Source organism: Podarcis erhardii (genome assembly GCF_964252035.2).
Source record: "Podarcis erhardii genome assembly, chromosome: 2".
NCBI lineage: Eukaryota > Metazoa > Chordata > Lepidosauria > Squamata > Lacertidae > Podarcis > Podarcis erhardii.
The window spans coordinates 77,486,514-77,507,151 of NC_138498.1; the positions used below are offsets into that span (position 1 = coordinate 77,486,514).

Below are 20,638 nucleotides of genomic sequence, written 5' to 3' on the forward strand. Positions count from 1 at the left end.
GGATATTTTATATAGTCATGCAAAAGCCAGAGGTAACTACACCCTCTGCACACACCCTTCTCATGGCAAGTGAGAAGGATTATCACCATTCATGTTCCACACAAACTGAAGCAAGGGCAAAAGGGTAGAAAGCAGGGCTTATGGAGGGACACGGTCTGGGGGGTCCTGAGGACGAAGTAGAGAGGCTTGGAGGGATGCATTCCCACTCCTGACAAACAGTGCAATCCTATGCTAGTCAATTTAGAATTAAGACCCACTGACTTTAACGAAACTCATGTCCTTGTGAAGCATTTATAGGATTGCAGCCACAGACAGGAAGTGGATTGTATGTTTTAGGAACACAAGCATTCTTCTGAAAATACAGTGAAATACATATTTAAACAGGTTCCCACAATATTCAGGGATCTAAGGAGAACAACAGTTGAAGACCAAAGCAGTCCTTCCCATAAACACAGAAACAGCTTTTTAGATTTTATTTTTAATATCACATCCTTCAGCCACCAGTGTTATATTACAATATATTAGGCTGCAAATTCATTGAGCATAACAGTTTTTAAAAACGCACACACACCAACATACTGCTTCCATTGGAATAGTTCCTGGTTACTGGACACTTGGGACAAGTTTCGTATATCAAAATTTGCCTTTTCTAGAAAGTAAACCAATATATTCTTGAACCAAGATTAGCTGCAGTCAATTTCTTGATCCTCAACTTCTGGTTCCAATGGGTACAGTTCATCCAATGCAAGTTCTGGGGGAGAAAAAACATGTATCTTATGAGTGAAAGAATTTCCAGGGGACACCAACTCCCATCATCCTTGACCCTTTAGCCATGCTGGCTGGGGCTGATGGGAACTAGGGCCCAGCAACATCTGGGAGGCCAAAGTTTCTCATCCCTGCCTTATAGTGCGGTAAAGAGAAATGGAGGAAAATGTGGACCCTTGTAAAGACTCCCAATTTCCATTAGCTACAACCCATCAGCCACTGTGACCAATGGTCAGAGATGGTGGGTATTATAGTCCAGCAACATCTGAACAGCCACAGCCTCCTCACCCCTTGTGCTGACAAAACTGAGCTGGATGGATCAACAGCCTGAGTTGCCATGATGCAGCTTCTACGTTTAGGAGCTGGTTTAGCATGATGTGCATGAGCAGGAAGAAGCTGCCGTAAGCCTTGGGTCCACACACTGCCCACTCCTCCAACATGGCTGGGAAGAGGAGTTCAGAAGCATGTGCTTCTGCTTTTGGCTAACCACAGCTTGTTTAGTTGTCTAGACTCAGAACTGTGGTTAAACTTAATTACGGTTCATTTAAACAAGTCAGCTTCAAAAAAACATGGTTTAAACATGTTTCTGTTAACACAGTTTATCAGTCCAGATAACTCAACAAATCATTGTTATTCAAAGTGCAATTGGAAGCTTCTAAATTCCTACTCCAAGCCATGCATAAAGGAAGGAGGAGGGAAGTGTACAAGTCCAAAGTTTCCTGCAAGTCAAGAATGCACTGCTAAACCATGGTTTAGTACAAAATAGGAATGTCGCCAGTATCTAAATATTAGCTGTTTGAAAAAGATGGCTGTCTGGGTTTCAAACTAGGAATGGTACTTTTTAAAAAGTTGTTACTATGCCAGTGAAGAAGCAACAATAAGGTCCAATGTTTGGGAATAATTTAGACAAAGAACCGTAGATCAATAGTAGTGCAATGGTAAACACTATTACTCCCATTAAAAGTACCTGAGGCACCAGGGCTAGGAAAGACCTTTGCCTATGACCTTGAAGAGCTGCTTGTAGTCAGTGCCAAAGGCATTGGGCTAGAACAGGGTTTCCCAAACTTGGGTCTCTAGCTGTTTTTTGGGGACTACAATTCCCATCATCCCTGACCACTGGTCCTGCTAGCTAGGGATGATGGGAGTTGGAGTCCAAAAACAGCTGGAGACCCAAGTTTGGGAAACCCTGGGCTAGAGGATATACCAATGCTCAGGAGTCAACAGCAGATTCATATGCTTAACTACATAAAGTGTAAAGTAATAAAGTAGAATATGGTCATGATGCATCAAGGAATACAGCTGCAAACTGCAGAGAGGCAATACTACCACTGGCCCCAGAATACCATGTACTTCACTTGTATTGCTACTGCGTATTTATCTTCCTACCCTATTATTACTACAGGAATTGGTAACAGCACAACCCACTGTGCCAATCCAATTCAGAACTAATGTGCTGTCCATTTAAACGCGGCCTTAGATTCATAGGTTCTAGCAAAGGAGAAACATTGTTTGCATGCACAGTAGATTGGCGTGATATTAACAGTAAGGTTAAACAAATGTCCAAAGATCAGTACTAAAGTCAGTGAATAATAAAAAGCTAGGAAGCTTAAAGCTGCAAGCCTGTGCTTGCAGACAAGTCCCACTGAACTTGGTACTCAGGTTTACTTCTGAGAAAACAAGCACGGCTGCAGGTTACTTTAATGATATCAATATTCACTGATACACATATTTCATGCCAGCAGCCTCACCTTCACAGGCTTTCAGATCTGGAACTTTTCTGAGGATGGCTCTGACACCAGGCATGATGTGATCATACTGATGAAGCACTTCCAGGCAATGTTCATGGAAGAGTTTATCCCTTTGAGACAGACTGTGTAAGAGCAAAACAGTGTCCCGTAAAAACCGAACAACTTGCTTTCCACGCACATCAAACAAGTTTCCTTCCACCCTTCTGACCGTCAGCCATTGTCTATGCATCATTATAATAAGAGCCTTCACTACCTGTAGGAGAAAGCACAACACAGTTCTCAAATATGGCTTTTCCACTGCTGCCATTTTGCAAAGAGAAACTCATGGATGGCAAGGCTATCAATGGCTACTTGCCATGTTGCCTATGTTCTACCACCACTATCGGAGGCAGCATGCCTCTGGGTACTAGCTGCTGGGAATCACAAGTGGGGAGAGTTCTGTTTCACTTAGGTTCTGGCTTGCAGACTTCCCGTACGTACCCCGTTAGGCACTGTGAAAACAGGATGCTGAACTATGATGGCCCTTTGGCCTGATCAAGCAGTGCTCTTATATTCCTATAGAAGTGTACTCATAGAATTGTAGAGTTGGAAGGGACTCTGAGGGTCATCTAGTCCAACCCTCTGCAATGCTGGAATCTCAGCTAAAGCATCCATAACAGATGGCCATCCAAGCTCTGCTTAGAAACTTCCAAGGAAGGAGAGTCCACAACCTCCCAAGGGAGACTGTTCCACTGTCACACAGCTCTTGCTATCAGAAAGTTCTTCCTGATGTTTAGTCAGAATCTCCCTTCTATTAACTTGAATCCATTGGTTCGAGTTCTGCCCTCCAGAGCAGGAGAAAACAAGCCTTGCTCCATCTTCCATGTGACAGCCCTTCAGATATTTGAAGATGGCTCTCATATTTCCTCTCAGTCTCCTCTTTCCCAGGCTAAACATACCCAGCTCCCTCAACCATTCCTCATAAGGCTTGGTTTCCAGACCCTTGTTATTATAAATATTAATTATTCTTAAATCACGTACTCTAATAGGATAGTGTTCCTTTCTAGTAATATTACACCAATAATGCATCATGGATGGGTTAATTTTTCACCTTTAAAATAAATACAGACAAACTTGCTACAACCGGAATTATGCCGTAAAGGCCTCATTGAATTCAGCGGGTTACCTCAGAGTTGCACTGGCAGTCTGTTCCAACCAGTGAAACAGAGTTGCTGCAGCACTGCGCACACTTGGTCAGCAAGCGAACAGTCTAAGACAAAATGAAACAAAAACCAAAGAACAGACTATGTAGATGTCGAGATGAAGCAGGGGAGGGGAGGAAGCAAATGTCCATAAAGTATCAGACTCACAGTGCACTCACATATACATGTCTCAAAGTAAGCCTCATTAAATTCAACAGGATGTAAGCAAGTCTGCAACCCTCTGCACACGTACAGTCGTACCTTGGTTATCAAACTTAATCCGTTCCGGGAGTCCGTTCAACTCCCGAAACCGTTCAAAACCCTGCACTCAAGCAGAAGCCATGTCGGAAGTTTGGCTTCCAAAAAACATTTGCAAACCAGAACACTTACTTCTGGGTTTGTGGAGTTTGGGAGCCGATTTGTTCGGCAAGCAAGCCGTTCGAGAACCGAGGTAGGACTGTACCTGGAAAAAAACCTTCAAAGCAATGTGCATTGGATTGAGCTTTAATATCAGTTTTAATACGCTCATTCAATAGCACATTAACCAGGGCTAGCTCCAGGTTAGAGGAGGCCCTGTCTGCTAGGCTTCCCACCTGTTTCTGTCTCCACTCAACGCATCACTCCATAACTGCCCCTTTTCCTCCCATGACTGGATACACACAACGCAAACCCTGCTTCAGTAATTCTGGGCACACATTCCCTCCTCTTTTCCTAACTGGGGTTGGACTTGGCAGGCAGCAGGAGAGGCAGTAGGCTGGGGTGCCCAGCGGTGACAACCCCCAAGGTGCCAAAAGGAGTGCCTGGCTGCTACTGCTTGCTGCCTGCAGCAATAAGATATCTGACTTCCCCACTGCTGGTTTCCACAAAAACCTTCTTCAGGTATGCACATTTAGGGTTAACAAAATCTGCAAAGGAAGCTTGCAGGGCTGAGCACTAAGTTGCAACCCCCCTCACCAGGATATCCTGTTAAATTAAGAAATTGAACCATTATTCCAAACTCACACTTTAAAAACCACACAGAGATGCACACCCTTTTACCTCTTGTTCCAACTGCAGCCAACGCATCTCAGACGCTGACTTATCTGGCCGTGATGTAATATACGTGTACAGTGCCAAGAGGAGACAGGTTTCTATAAAAAGAAATGTGTAGTAATAAAGTATTTCTATGTTATCCATTAGTAATGCTAATGCACTGCCTTAAAAACTACAAAGTTATTCTGAATAGCAGCTCCCTGGGTCTTTTTATATAAAAAATTAAATAGCATTAAAAACCACACTTCAAATCCATTTCAAAAGTGCCTCCCAAAAAGGGGCAATGGGAAGGGAAAAGGAGGAATTACCATAAAGGACCAAGACTGGATCCTCTAAAATAACCTTGAAAGAATAATGTGTCAGGTGGTGATTTGCACCACCTACTTCAGGCATAGGCAAACTCAGCCTTCCAGATGTTTTGAGACTACAATTCCCATCATCCCTGGCCACTGGTCCAATTAGCTAGGGATGATGGGAGTTGTAGTCCCAAAACATCTGGAGGGCCGAGTTTGCCTATGCCTGACCTACTTCATTTGGATGAGTTCTTCTCCTTTGTGTCTGTTCATCTTCTTACTCCACCCTCAAAAAACTTCTCACTTCCTCAAATAATTAACTGTGGGCAAAAAAAAAAAGGAGCTGAGGGGGGCCAGCAACTCACACTGCTGTAAACAGCACAGCACAAAGGTTACAACTCCCACAGCTTTCTTCATGAGTAGGGCCTGCCGCCTCAAAACTTCTAAATTGCACATTCTTTCTCTCTCCCTGCTGAGGGGAAAAGACAAAAAGAGTTCAGCCAGTCTTTCTGAACTCCAGTGTAGTACCAGGCTTGGCAACCAACACAGTGCTCCAGCAGTTGATCGCTGGGTCTGCATGCTACCATGATGCCCCCAAAGGACCAGATCACAAGACACCTAGCATGCAAAATCTTTGGCCTATTTAAAGAGCCCAAGGGAAACCAGAAAGTGGAAAACAAAATTATGATGGTGGCTCGCAGCAACAAACTGTACACTGCATTTGTGCAAATTCTTAGACTTTTTTGGCAGTTCACCTACACATCTGGGGAGAATGCTAGTTATTTTATAGATACTACAGGCTGTCAAATCCACTGGTTGTTGACACAGGGTGTAAAACTCACAGGTACATGTGAGCAACTGCCAACATCTCTTCTTGTAAGCTAGCACTTCTAATTTTTTTCGCTTCTTTGAAAGTCTGCTTTAATTGAGGCGCTGGAATGTTAATGGATAGCAAAATATTTTCATGCAGAAGTTCAAGAATGCAGAAGTCTTCAGGGAAGTAACATAGTTTTTTCAGGCTGTAAGCTTAAAACACAAAAAATCTGTTAAAATAAACTAGTTAATTTCGGTTTTAACTCCAGCCTTACAAAGTCAATGTTTCGTAAAAGCACTAGGATAGTGAAGATTTTCTCCCTCTCACCTGAACAAGAACAAAACTGAGCAGCCAGCTCCAAGTGCTGGGCAAATAAAGTTAACAACTGAACAGTCAGCTGGACAGCAAACAAGGGAGAGTCAGAAGACAGGCAGCGGAGGAGAGTCTGTGTTTGTCTATTCAACAAATGCTGAAAGCTTAATAAAAAAATAAAATACAAATTAGAGTAGAGGCAATAATTGTTGCAGATAGTATATACAGTGGTACCTCAGGTTAAGTATTTAATTCGTTCCGGAGGTCTGTTCTTAACCTGAAACTGTTCTTAACCTGAAACACCACTTTAGCTAATGAGGCCTCCTGCTGCCACTGTGCTGCCGGAGCACGATTTCTGTTCTCATCCTGAAGCAAAGTTCTTAACCTGAAGCACTATTTCTGGGTTAGCGGAGTCTGTAACCTGAAGCGTATGTAACCCGAGGTACCACTGTACTGTTAGAAAATGTCTAAGAGTCAAATAATGCTATGCATATGTATCCAAAAGTAAGTCCTACTGTATTCAAGTATGTATGTTTAGGATTACAAAAGTAAGTTTTTCCACAAAGGCAAGAGTATTATTAGGAATCTGAACAGGAAAAGTTTGTAGCAGCATATAAAACGTATATATGGTTACATTTTCTTTCTACTATGCATTTAATTTGCATATGAATAAAGCACATGCTCAGAATGGCCCTGTGCTTTGCCCATAAGAAGTTTTCAGGCAAGAATTGGACTTAGGAATGTATTCTGCAAAAGAACAGTTGTTTTTCTAGAGTATTCAGTGATACATAATTGTTATTTGCTTGCATAATTTATATGCATTTCAGCTGGAAATATGCAGAGGTTTCTTGGGGACTGTGCCCCTCCCCTCTAATTCTTCATTAGCCTTTCTAATTGCCTTTCTGTAATGTATGGCAGCCTTTTATATGTAGTGTGTGTGTGTGTGTGTGTGTGTGTGTGTGTTTGCAAGACCTATCCTAATGGCATCCTTTACTAATTTGTTTGTGGGAGGGGGTTACTGTTTTGTTTTTGTTTTAACTATTTGTTTTGTGCTTTTATCCTGTATCTCTTTCTTGTGAACTGCCCTGAGATATTCAGATGAATGACAGTATATAAATTTAACTAACAACAACAACAACAACAACAACAACAATAATATAACTACGATGACTTTGAATCTTAGATCAAGGCAGGAAGGAAATAGGTGTTTGGAAAAGACATTTTGCTCAAGTTGTATTTTACCTTATAAGTAAATCAACCGTTGACTTTTCAGCTAATTTCACCAGAACTCTGAGACACTGATTCATGATTCCATGTCTTTGGTACGCTGCTGCTGTAGCACACGAAGCCAAGAGCTGCAGCACTTTTTTAAATAGAGGATGTTGGGACTGGTCCACATTAGCAGTATTTAGGTCTGGACTGGGCTCCTGAAGAATGACTCTGCACTGCTTGCTGCAAACAGCTTCATTCTTCTCCAGAATTTCTGGAGCTCCCAAACCACAATCTGGTTTCATGGTAAGGGAGAGCAGTGTATAAACAACATCCCAGCTATAGGATACCAAATAATAAAGAATGCCCAGGGACACAAGTGCAAACTCTTCCAGAGTAGACAAATTATCGTCTACACTTGATGCCGCACTTGAGGAGGTCCTGGAAGAGCAAGCGGATTGGTTCCCAGAAGAGCTTCCCGTCTTCATCATTAGGAGGAGGGCTTGGTGGTATGCACCAATATGATGTTCAAGGAGAGGAAGAAGATGTATTGCTCCAGGAATTTTATAGCGCTTAAGATGGGATATTCTTTGCTCAGTTTCTTCTGACTTTTCTGCCAATGAGCCTTCATCCACAGCAATCAAATTCAACCCCGTTAAGGCAAGCTTTTGAGCGATTCTCAGTGAAGTTTCTTCTTCCTCAGAGCTTGAACTCCTGTTGCTGATGCTTCCTGTAGATCCTCTACAGGCGTAGAAAAATAAGTTGCTTAGTATCTTAACCCACTACAGTTTGCAAGGCTTACAAAGAGCCAGGTCAACCTTTTCTTAATTTAACGTTTCCCCAAGAGCAGATGCCTTCTAACTTTACAATTCTAAGATTCAATAATGATCCCAGGGCAGATTACGGCATAAAACATCCACATGAAACAGAGTTTCTCTGCTTGCTGGGCTTTTTGGGTCAGCACAGGACGGCAGCAGGCATTACTTAAAATTACATTCTAAGTATCACAAATTGCTGAAAACATACGTTTCGAAGGAACTCGACTGCACAGAAGGTCCAGACTGAGCATCAGTGTTACAGCTAAGAAGATAGCAGAGGCCTAGTGATGATTCAGGAACGACAGGCTGTTTCAGCAATGCATTGATCAAAATGGAACCTGCAACAATATAAAAATCCAGTGTTCAAGATGGACATTGCAACAGGAGTGTAAAACTGCCAAGCAGATGTTTTTGCAAATATGATGGAAAACGAAAACCAATAGTATAAGCGACTTATGGTATGAAAAGAGTACCACTTGGACACCTACACAGAAAGATGAGCACATATGTACATATATACACAACAGCCGTTTCTACATATCACAGTAAGCTGTAAACCATGGTTTACTGGACACAAGCAAACCAGGCACACTCAGCTCCTACCCACTCATGCTGGGAAGAAATAAAACACACACAGCTAGACACACAGCATGATACCCAAACTAGGCATCACAGTTTGTTCTGCTCCCATATTTGTATGAGCTTGGATGTACAGTGGTACCTCAGGTTACATACGCTTCAGGTTACATACGCTTCAGATTACAGACTCCGCTAACCCAGAAATAGTACCTTGGGTTAAGAACTTTGCTTCAGGATGAGAACAGAAATCGTGCTCCAGGGGCGCGGCGGCAGCAGGAGGCCCCATTAGTTAAAGTGGTGCTTCAGGTTAAGAACAGTTTCAGGTTAAGAACGGACCTCCGGAACGAATTAAGTATTTAACCCGAGGTACCACTGTAATGCTTAACCAGCGATCATGGTTTGTTTCCTCCCAGTCCAAGCAAGGAGGAGTGAAGTAAATGTAATTCATTTGCACCAATGCCATTATGTTCTCCCTTCTACTTGGAAAGAGAACCAAGTCCGTAAATTCTGACTATGTATAAAGAGGGCAGTTTGCCAGGAATTACATTTTAAAGTAAGGAATATTGCCCTTGCCTCTTGTTTTTGCTCTCAGGGGCGGAAAATCTGTAGCCATTAAGAAGTAATTAGGCTACCCCTCCTTTCAGCCCCAGCCAATGTGATTGGGGAGATGAGGGGAGTTGTTGCTCAGCAACCCCAATACTACTGTAAAGGAAAGAGATAAGCCTCAAGATGGGTGTAAAAATAAGGCTAACATTGCATTTCAGATAGAGCTGTGTGTGCATGTGAGAAATACTGACTGCTTAGTCTACTTTCAGGAGACAACACAGTTCCCACACAAAAGAAAACCAAATTCAGTCACCCGCATACCTATTTATTGCAATGTTAGGCTAAACCAATACTGCAATTGCACTTACAAAACAGCAGGTGCAAGGAAGACAATGTGACTCATTGCAGACAATCATAAGCATGACCAGTTGCAGAATGGAAAGAACAGACATCTTCAACATCTATTTTTGGACCAAGTTTGCTTATGGTGACATCTGCAGCTGAAGAGAGTCCTAACCCACATTATGGGAACCCCAAATTCACAATCGGAGTAGTTTACTTGAAAACCACTGCTTAGAAACTATGATGTGAAGTGGCACATACATTGCTGAAACAAATAAATATTGGCCCTTTTATATTTGGCTTCATCCATCAGAAGAATAGTCAGGGTTTGGTCAAACAGACATTTTTGAAGTCGCCACAAAGGTAATTCACTCCCAAGTAGCATCAACCAGCCGTGAGTCCGGTAACTATAACAACATTGGCTAGATTAGCTGTGAAAAATTAACAAGAATTAATATTTAATGTAGCTTAGAAACTCATTATGGTGAAACTGTCTGTCTTGTTTGTTTATTCCCATTCAAGCCCTGCCAGACTTGAAACTTTACTATGAATCAGCAGCTTTCTGCTGGTTGAAGGATTGGCTGCTTCTTAAGAACACAGACATTTTAGATTTGGAAGGGTTTAATAATTTTTTTGGGTGGCATGCATATCTGTGGTATGACAAGGTTAAGGTTCATAAAGGCTTTAAAAATCATATTGTCAGGAAAGCATTGTACAATGTTTGGATTAGGTATAAAGATCTATTGGAGAATAAAACTCCAAGGTGGCTTTCACCAATGGAGGCAAAAGCTGTGAAAAACTTAATATGGAGTGTATATGGCCGAAATATTGGGAAATTTTAGAACAGGAGGGTAGTAATTTAAAACTGCAGAGTTTTGAGAAATTAAAGGATAAAGTGCGAGATTGGCTTCACTATTACCAAATACTGGAGGTTTACAAGATGGATAAGAAAATTGGCTTCCAGGTGGAGAAATCCAAATTGGAAACAGAACTGTTAGAACCCAATACTAAGAATTTATCAAAAATGTATAACTTGCTACTGAAATGGAACACACAGGATGAAATAGTTAAATCAGCTATGATCAAGTGGGCGCAAGATATTGGTCATAACATTATGTTTGCTGACTGGGAAAGGTTGTGGACCACCGGTATGAAATTTACGGCATGTAATGCCCTGAGAGAAAATATTATGAAAATGATCTATAGGTGGTACATGACCCCAGTCAAGCTTGCAAAAATTTACCACTTGTCAGATAATAAATGTTGGAAGTGTAAAGAAAATGAAGGCTCATTCTTTCACCTCTGGTGGACGTGCCCAAGGATTAAGGCTTTCTGGGAAATGATATATAATGAAATGAAAAAGATGTTTAAGTACACTTTTTTGAAGAAACCAGAGGCCTTTCTCCTGGGTATGGTCAGCCATGTGGTGTTAAAGAAGGATAGAACTTTATTTTTGTATGCCACAACAGCAGCAAGGATCCTTATTGCAAAGTATTGGAAGACATCAGATTTACCCACTCTGGAAGAATGGCAGATGAAAATGACAGACTACATGGGACTCGCAGAGATGACGGGCAGAATCTGAGACCAGGAGAAAGAGACAGTGGAAGAAGATTGGAAGAAATTTAAGGACTATCTTAATAAATATTACAAGATTGATGAATGTTAGATTGACATGGGATTAAAAATAATGTGGTTTTCAGAGATGCCGAGTAAGAAAAGGAATGGAATCAGTAAAAAACTTTTGGGAAATAAGGGAATGGATTTGCTGATGGGATAATGAAACTAGAATACAAAACGGTGAGGTATGAGGAAGTCGGGGAAACTAGGTTGTGAAAATAAGGTTTGAAATTATACTTGTTGTTTTTTGTTTGTATTTGTTTTTATTGTTGTTTGTATTTGTATGTTTCTATTGAAAAATTTAATAAATATTATCTTAAAAAAAATAAAATATTCCCATTCATACATTAAAGGTTATTGCTAAGGTTGCTTCGGCATTATTTGTGGCTCAAAATACTTGCAATTCATAAAAGCAGTGCCAATTTTCTGCTTGGTTTATAACTCAAAAGGGTTTGGGGGCAGCTGGCATTCTGGGAAACAGGGACACACCCAGAAGAAGAGGACTTAGAAACTTATTGCAGGGACTTCACTCCTTAACAACCCACAGCAGTATTTTGGGGCTCTTATTATCATTATGGGATCATATTTTATGCTTTCAAATATAAGTTTCCAACCCCAGTCCTAAGAAATGTATGCAACTGGAGTATTTCTTAGCAGAAATTACCTTTTCTTTGAGCAAAGATATTCAAACGTTTTTCTTCCTTCACAAGCTCATTTTCTTGGTTAGGCATCTTACTGTCTGGAAAGAAATCTTTGTAGTAATTCAAGCAGTCATATTCAATTCCTTTTTGACTTTTAGCCCTATCTATACTGCCTTATATCATGAGACAATAGCACTGTTGTTAATGTTTCATTTTCATGCTTTAACTGTAACAAACAGAGATACATATATTTAAGTGGGTTAAAAATGTATTTTGCTACATCAGAAAATCAGTAGGGGCTCACACCCATTCCATAGGCTAGATGTAGAATAAGTAAATGTATTTGCATGGTTAGATTATCTGAAGCCAGCATAAACTGAGAGCTTCAAGACTAAGGGTACCATTTAAGAACCTGGATCTGGGTTCAAATCCAGTCACTTGTAAACTGACAGGTTAATTTCTGCTTCTGTGCTTTTAGTAGCAGTATGACCTGGAGATATTAGTAGGTGATCATGCTTATCTCTGTGTTGTGAAAGCTTTACCTTGAATTAAGGTAAACCAGTGCTGTTAAAGGCAGAAGAGCAATTCAGGCCAGTTTTATTGAGAAGAAATATGTGGATTAGGAATTAACAGTAAACCATAGTGTGTAAATACAACAGACTATGCCAAGCATCCATCTCTAATGTTCTTTTGCCAGCAATCATGTCCAAATGCCTTAAAAAACTGACACCCTTCAATTAAATTAAACAATAACGAAGAAACCACACAGATCCCTGTGCACCTAACAGCAAGTTGGATTTCCAAACTTAGAAGCCTTGTCAGCTAGCTCATTGCTTTCAATTCCAACACATCTAGAAACCTAGTAAAAATGGCATGATACTCCTGAGTGAATAGCCTCCAACTGGGGGGAAATTACAGAAAGCAAAGGGAGCAAACTGAAGCTCAGTAAATGTAAGTCTAACAATGAACTGCAGGAATCAATAGATTTTTTTTGCTCAAGCCCAATCATTTAATTTAGCTTAACAGAAAGTTTGCATATATTTTTGCATTAAACCCAGACAATACAGGTGGAGGTTTATTTTAATAGTTTGGTGCCCTATGGTAGACAAACACCACTCACAGGTAGTCTATGGACTTGGAACTACCAGTATACAGCAGTGGGCCCTCTGCAAGTGTAACCATAGGCAGAAGACCCAGCACTTGTTCAGCTGTTCTGCATGGCGGTGCTGACTCTAGCTGCTGCTGCACATCTTTCATCCCTTTTTGCAGGACCTGCTTGAAGCCAAACACTATTTTTGCCCAGGTGAGCGACCAGGGTGACATCACGGCAAGATGTACAATGGTCAAATATAACTAACTAAGAATTTACATACCCTTAATAAATGGCAACGCTTGGACACACAATTGTGTTCTGGAGTACGATGGTTTAGGCGAAACCTCAGATCGAAAAGAGTCTTTAGTGGGGAAACTTTTTTTCTCCTGAGTACATTCTTCAGCTTTTGAAATGTTACGAGGGCTCTTCTTTGGACTAAATGGTTAAATAAAGTATCTGAATCAGTTGCAAAATATTATTTAAAACGATTAAGTTATTATTTACATTTGTAAACTGCTCCTTATCCAGGAAAATCCCAAGTCAGAGGAAATAACAACCAAGTATAGTACAGTAATTAAAAAATACCGTATTTTTTTGCTCTATAAGACTCAATTTTTGCCTCCTAAAAAGTAATGGGAAATGTGTGTGCGTCTTATGGAGCGAATGCAGGCTGCGCAGCTATCCCAGAAGCCAGAACAGCAAGAGGGATTGCTGCTTTCGCTGCTCAGCAATCCCTCTTGCTGTTCTGGCTTCTGAGATTCAGAATATTTTTTTTCTTGTTTTCCTCCTCCAAAAACTAGGTGCGTCTTATGGTCTGGTGCGTCTTATAGAGCGAAAAATACGGTAATTCAAAACTGCTCAAGAGCAACGTCTAAAACAAACAATTCACTTACCTCCCCTAACTACTTGTGTGAATCATTAGAAAACGAAGAACACATCAATAGGAGAATATGCAGGGTAAATTTCTTCTATATCAACTAAAAGAATTTTCTCCAGAATACTGGATGCAGGATCTGTAGTGTGTAATATTTTTCTCATGTTATCCCTCCTCATCCAAAGACCTTATTGTATATATTTTATGCAACAGGGAGTTCCACAAATGGGTGGGCCAGCACAAGAAAGGCCCTATTCTGGGTCATGTTGACCAAAGGGACCATGAAACAGGCCTTCCATGCAGATTGTTGGGCCCAACCTGGCAGATATGGGAGGAAGTGCACCATCAAGGCCTTGGGTCTCAAGATATATAGTGGTCAACACCTTGAATCGGGCCTGATAGCAATAGGCAGCCAGTGCAGTTTGCATAGGAGCAGTGTCAAGCAGGTGCAAGCAGACTGCACCAGACATTAGTTCATTCTGGAAGATTTTGCAAATTAAAGACAAACTTGTTTTAAGAATTATGCTGTGCATTCAATGATAAGTCTCCACACAACAGTTTGCAAGATGAAAACAGCAGTGCAATTAATTACATTCAGCTATAATAAGGATGGATGCTCAAACTCCTGACTGGCCCAACTGTCTGGAATTTAGTGGACAGAATTCATCTTCTTACTTCATACCTGGTATATGGCATTGAAGGAGTAACAGGTTTAACTCTTTCGCAGTTTGAAAGCTTCATTCTCAGCTCATTCATTTCTGCATCTCTGAACTGCAGCTCAGACTTCAGAGACTCCAACTGAAAGAATAAACTTGACATTAGAAACCCATTTTTAAAAAATGCTAAATTATTAATTTCAATTAGGAAAGCTGAGTGTTCAAGAGTCCAATCCTTTCTTTGTGAAAACATGAGTGATTGGGATAGAGTGTAACAAGTGCTTTGCTAGTGAAATATAGACACCACACTTGCTGTCCATTAGCATCACAACCAGAAATAACAGGGCAGATTTCTCTAACAGAGGTATTTAACCTTAATTCTCCAATGGCATTATTCATCGGCTTAAAATGAAATGTACATTCCTTTTTTTAAAAAAAAATCCTTTTCTAAAAACATAAATTGTAAAAAGAATAGAATTAACAAGAATAAGCCCTTATGTGTACAAAACAAGCCACTAATAATTTTGACAAAAAGTAGCTCATTATTTCCTTAATTCAATAGCAGTAATAAAAATACCAAATCTGACATGGACTTCCATCTTTTCAATGTTCTTCTATTTAGCGTAGCACTAAGAGTCCTTAATTTTTTGCTTAAAGAGGGGAGGGAAGAAAAGGAGGAAAAGATGAAAAAGAACCTTCAAACAAGCTTTTGTTATGGATTCCCCCCCCCCTTTAATTAAATAATACCTTTCTGGAAAACTCCTTTTCTTTTTCACATATAGTTTGAGCTTTCTCCATTTCCAGTAGCGCATATGATTTTCGCTGTTCCTCTGCAGTGGATTCCATCTGCTGCATTGAATCCCGCAAAATTTTTATTTCTCCATTTTTAATTAGGATTTCATCCTTCATTTCCTTCAGCTGCAAATTCACGAACATGATGCAAGCAGAAGAATTATATGCATTTTGCAAGCTTTATTTCACATACTCCCCCCCCCCCCAGGTAAAACCATTGCTCCCATTAAGAATGTGATGCCAGACACCGCCATGTAAAACTGCATCAGACTGGGCTGTTAAGAGCAGCAATAGACATCAGACTTCTCACCCCTGGTTCACTTATTCACTGAGGTTTTGCAACAAGCATTTTTTTAAAAAAAGTCTATACAATCTATCAGAGCTAAGTCCAGCTTCCATATACATTTGCCTCACTACCCCAGTGGTCAAATAACTCTCTAAATTCCATAAGAAACAGTAACTGCTGAGAGAAAAAAATGAATCAGCCACTTGTCATCCTTAAAGGTAAAGGGACCCCTGACCATTAGGTCCAGTTGTGACCGACTCGGGGGTTGCGGTGCTCATCTCGCTTTATCGGCCGAGGGAGCCAGCATACAGCTACCGGGCCATGTGGCCAGCATGACTAAGCCACTTCTGGCGAACCAGAGCAGCACACGGAAACGCCATTTACCTTACCTATTTATCTACTTGCACTTTGACGTGCTTTTGAACTGCTAGGTTGGCAGGGGCTGGGACTGAGCAACGGGAGCTCACCCCATCGCCGGGATTCGAACCGCCGACCTTCTGATCGGCAAGTCCTAGGCTCTGTGGTTTAGCATATACAACTATAGGTCCTCCCCCAAATCCCCTTGTAGAGGTATTTTCCCCACGAAATCCAAATCTTGGGTCCACAACTTCAGCACTGGAATATGCCACAGAGCATGGCTGCCTTAAGACCAGAACTCTTTCAGAAAACAAAACAAACCTTTTTCTCAGCTTCCTCATATTGTGCTTGAAGTGCCTCAAGTCTAAATTGGTCTTTTGAAGAGGTTTCTTCTGTCCTACTTCCTATTTACAGAAAGAAATTTGTGAATTGTGATCTCAGGATTTGACCTAAACAATTCAATTCTTTTGTGATCGAAGGAACCAATTAACGATCTAGACCTACGTATGAAGATTTCGGTATAAAACTTGTTCCATGAGATTTTTGCTCCATGGGATCTTACAAAACAACTAAGCAGTATAAATTCCATAGAGCTTGGCATTTAATTCTGCTTGCACCCCAGTACTCAAAAAAAGAAGACAGCATGGCAACCTGCACGATCTGTGTACCAGAACCGTCAGTATTCAGTCTGCTACATGGACTGAAGTAGAATCAACAGTTTTCATGATGTAAAAGATCTAAATGTCCAGACATCCAATTCTATAAAGGTAAAGGTAAAGGACCCCTGACCATTAGGTCCAGTCGTGACCGACTCTGGGGTTGCAGCACTCATCTTGCTTTATTGGCCAAGGGAGCCGGCGTACAGCTTCCGGGTCATGTGGCCAGCATGACTAAGCCACTTCTGGCGAACCAGAGCAGCACACGGAAACGCCATTTACCTTCCCGCCGGAGCGGTACCTATTTATCTACTTGCACTTTGACGTGCTTTCGAACTGCTAGGTGGGCAGGAGCAGGGACCGAGCAACAGGAGCTCACCCCATTGCGGGGATTCGAACTGCCGACCTTCTGTACGGCAAGTCCTAGGCTCTGTGGTTTAACCCACAGTGCCACCCACGTCCCACCACGTCCATCCAATTCTATAACACAATCCTAAACATTTCCACCAAGAAAATAAATTCTAATGACCCTAAAGCTGCAACTCTCTTCACACTCCCCTGGAAGCGAGTCCCACAACTCAATGGGATTTACTTTTGTGCACATGTGCAGACAATTGAGCTCATGGCTCAGGGTCCCTTCTATGATTCTATGACATGCCCATACTGCCAGCACAAATGAGGACCAGAATACACTTTGTTACATAGCACCAGGCTGTACCTCTGAGACCTGAAATTCTTAACTGCACTGTCCAAACACTGTGGGTAGGAGATGGGGTGGGCAGGGAGGGAGGGAGGGATAAAATACCTAAAGCATATCTGTTGCAGTTTCTTTCCAAATGCTTATGTAAGAAGATGCTAACTTTTCCCTACTGATGCAAATCTGAAACAGCATTTAGACTGCACATACCAAACTGCCCTGTAGATTTGGGGGCAATATTCCATTGCTTGATATGATCAGATGTTTTGATGATGCTATTTGGATGGGAAGACAGCTCCACATTCTGCTTAGGTTTCACTGTGTTCACATTTAAAGAAGCGTTTTGTGTCAATGCCTGGGAAGCAATAATATCTATCTCCTCCAAATCATCTGCTGTAAAGTCATCATTGTCCCCAAACGGATCCTCCAGTTCTTTATGCTCAGTTCCAGCATGACTTTTGTAACGCTTGCTTGGCGGAAAGCCATCTTCACAGTTTCCAATATTCCTTCGGCTTGTAGCTCTCTGGAGAGATAATGGTGAAGTGGTAACTTTTGCCTGATCCACATCATACAATATGGAGCTGTTTCTCTTCTTATTCCCAAATAAATGGTTCACCGACATTCTGTGTTAGAAATTAGTCTGGCAAGTAAGGGAAATAAAAAAATGTTTTAAAGTCAACCTGATTTAAAAGCACCAAATTCTGCATTAAAATGATTTTAAAAAACCAACCAACTTCCTATCCAAGTGTCAAAATCCAAGAAGGATGAGACAGATCAGCAAGGGGCCACTGTTCAAACTAACTTTGAGTATTGTTGGCTTCTCTCTCACTCATCAGCATTTATTCCCTACAACAGGTACTCTTACAGCCCAACTGTATGCATGCTTACTTGGAAATAAGTCCCATTATATTTTCTGGTCCTTACTCATAGCTAGATGTACAAAGGACTTGAGTTTACACCTGCTTGTTAGTATGTCCAATGATATGTCAAGCCCAGAAAAGCATCCAAGGAAGGATTCTGGTATTTATACAGAAACAGCATCACTACAAACATTTTAAAGCAGGTTTAAACCCAAGCAACAACCTCAATGTGGATCAGCCTTTCTACTGATTCTAGTGATTTCATAACCTATGGGGTGAGATTCTTAATTTCGAGAGAATATAAGCAGACATTTAACTTTGTAATCACAAGATTTTCTTAGCTTTCTTTTAAGAACAGTTTGTCTTCTGCACTACAGAGGAAAGTATGAAGGCAGAACTGAGATACAGAAGAGAATAAATACTCAGGCACTTTATTACCCAAGTCCACACATGCTTACCCAAAAGCAAGCCCACTGTTCAGTGGGCCTTCCACCACAGTAAAAGTACACAATATCTTAGATTCTAAAGCCCTCACATTCATAGACTCATCTCTAGCTCAGTTAGTAGAGCATTATGCTGATAACTGTAGAGTTGCAAGGTAGACCCTGAGGGTCATCTAGTCCAACCCTGTGCAATGGAGGAATCTCATCCCATCCAATATGAAACCATACTGAATCCTGCTTAGCTTTGCAAATGTGCTAGCAGTTTTATCACTGTACCACAGACTACCATATCCTTTTAGCATCCAAATCCCATAACTTCAGGAGAAACGACACACTATGTATATATTAGATATGCTGTAAGCATTCCTTCCACGTTCCTATTTGGGCATGTAGCATGTCACCTTCCAAAAAAATTGCTTAACTAACTAGATGCCTCTGACTTGCCCCCAACAAAAGCACGCAGCCACCCTCCTGCAATGTGTCACTTGAAAATGGGAATTATCTTAACTTACACGCTAGTCTAATATCGCAGCCTGAGCTGCAGAAGATGAGGCATTGAGGAGGGGGCAGAAAATTACCGACAGACCTGATAGTATTCAGAAACAGCATTGCCATCATCCCCGTGCCTCTTCCGCCGCAGAAGAGCCGTGGAGCAGCCCCCTGATCCGGCGATGCCTTCACCTGCAGCCCGGAATGCAAACTCACCGGATCTGCCCAAGGCGACCTGCCGGGGTATAAAGTGGCCGCGCGCCCCAGCGAGGCGCACAGGAAAGAAAGTCGCCCCCGCCCACCCGGGAAGCGCCTCGGCGGGCCCTTCTCTCCCGCTTGCGAACAGAGGGCTCCTCCCCTGCCCGGGCCAACCAATCAAGGGCCGACTGTGCGGCCGGCGACAACAACGTCAGCTTAACGGAGGAAAAAAAGCAGAGCTCCGAAGGAAGGCAAATGCAGAAATGCAAGGCCCTCGGCAATTGGCCGATTGGGACGTTTCTGTCTCTGCGGATTGGCCAGAGGCCCAAAGCCGGATGTCCGGGTTGCCTCTGATGCCTTGGCCATCCCTAGTTCACTCCGGTAAAAGGGGCATCTGCGTCCCCGCCTTCCAAAACAACAATTTTTTTAAAAAAGTAGAAGCAACTACAGAAGCACATACTTATTTCAAACTCGAGCTTCATTGTGTGCGAATAAGTTATTCACGTATTTAATTTACATTTTTAAGATTGTATGAAAGCACACACCAGCTAAGCAGAATACTGTATGTAATGGCTTTTATTAAAGTATTTGCTTGTATTCCTATTCAGGGTATTTTTTTATTCCTCCTTTTAATTCTGATATTTTGCAAGGCGACTTTCAATCTAAGCAATAGTAAAACTCCCCACAATATTACAATGTGCTGAAGCAGAATTATATCTGACAACCCTCTTCCAGTCACGTTGTGCTCCTACCACTCTCAGCTAGGGACTATGGAGGTGGTTGTTGTTTAGTCGTGTCCGACTCTTTGTGACCCCATGGACCAGAGCACGCCAGGCACTTCTGTCCTCCACTGCTTCCCGCAGTTTGATCAAACTCATGCTGGTAGCTTCAAGAATACCATCCAACCATCTCATCCTCTGTCGTCAGTGGCGTAGCGTGGGGGGTGCAGGGGGGGCCGGCCGCACCGGGCGCAACATCTGGGGGTTAGGGTTAGGGGGCGCAAATCCACGGGTTAGGGGGGCGCAAATCCATGGGTTAGGTGGCGCAAATTACTTGCCTTGCCCCGGGTGCTGACAACCCACGCTACGCCACTGTCTGTCGTCCCCTTCTCCTTGTGCCCTCCATTTTTCCCAAATTCAGGGTCTTTTCCAGGGAGTCTTCTCTTCTCATGAGGTGGCCAAAGTATTGGAGCCTCAGCCTCACGATCTGTCCTTCCAGTGAGCACTCAGGGCTGATTTCTTTAAGAATGGATACGTTTGATCTTCTTGCAGTCCATGGGACTCTCAAGAGTCTCCTCCAGCACCATAATTCAAAAGCATCAATTCTTCAGTGATCAG

General features: G+C 41.9%; 1 protein-coding gene across 2 annotated transcripts; it reads right to left on the bottom strand.

Annotated features, from left to right (window-relative positions):
- Positions 1–458: 458 nt before the first annotated feature.
- Positions 459–19,456, bottom strand: ATRIP (ATR interacting protein). 2 transcript variants are annotated; one of them, XM_081847949.1, is made up of 14 exons: positions 19,201–19,456; positions 17,522–17,951; positions 16,280–16,362; positions 15,271–15,441; positions 14,550–14,665; positions 13,274–13,428; positions 11,924–11,998; positions 8,381–8,510; positions 7,388–8,095; positions 6,161–6,309; positions 4,733–4,824; positions 3,679–3,762; positions 2,514–2,766; positions 459–751 (listed from the first exon to the last, which is right to left on the bottom strand). In XM_081847949.1, the coding sequence occupies exons 2-14, from the start codon at positions 17,931–17,933 to the stop codon at positions 684–686; spliced, it is 2,496 nt and encodes an 831-aa protein (XP_081704075.1). In that variant the 5' UTR covers positions 17,934–17,951; positions 19,201–19,456; the 3' UTR covers positions 459–683. The 2 variants fall into 2 exon arrangements, with proteins under 2 accessions (XP_081704075.1, XP_081704076.1); XM_081847950.1 differs by having other exon boundaries at positions 19,320–19,455.
- Between the last annotated feature and the right edge of the window lie 1,182 nt (positions 19,457–20,638).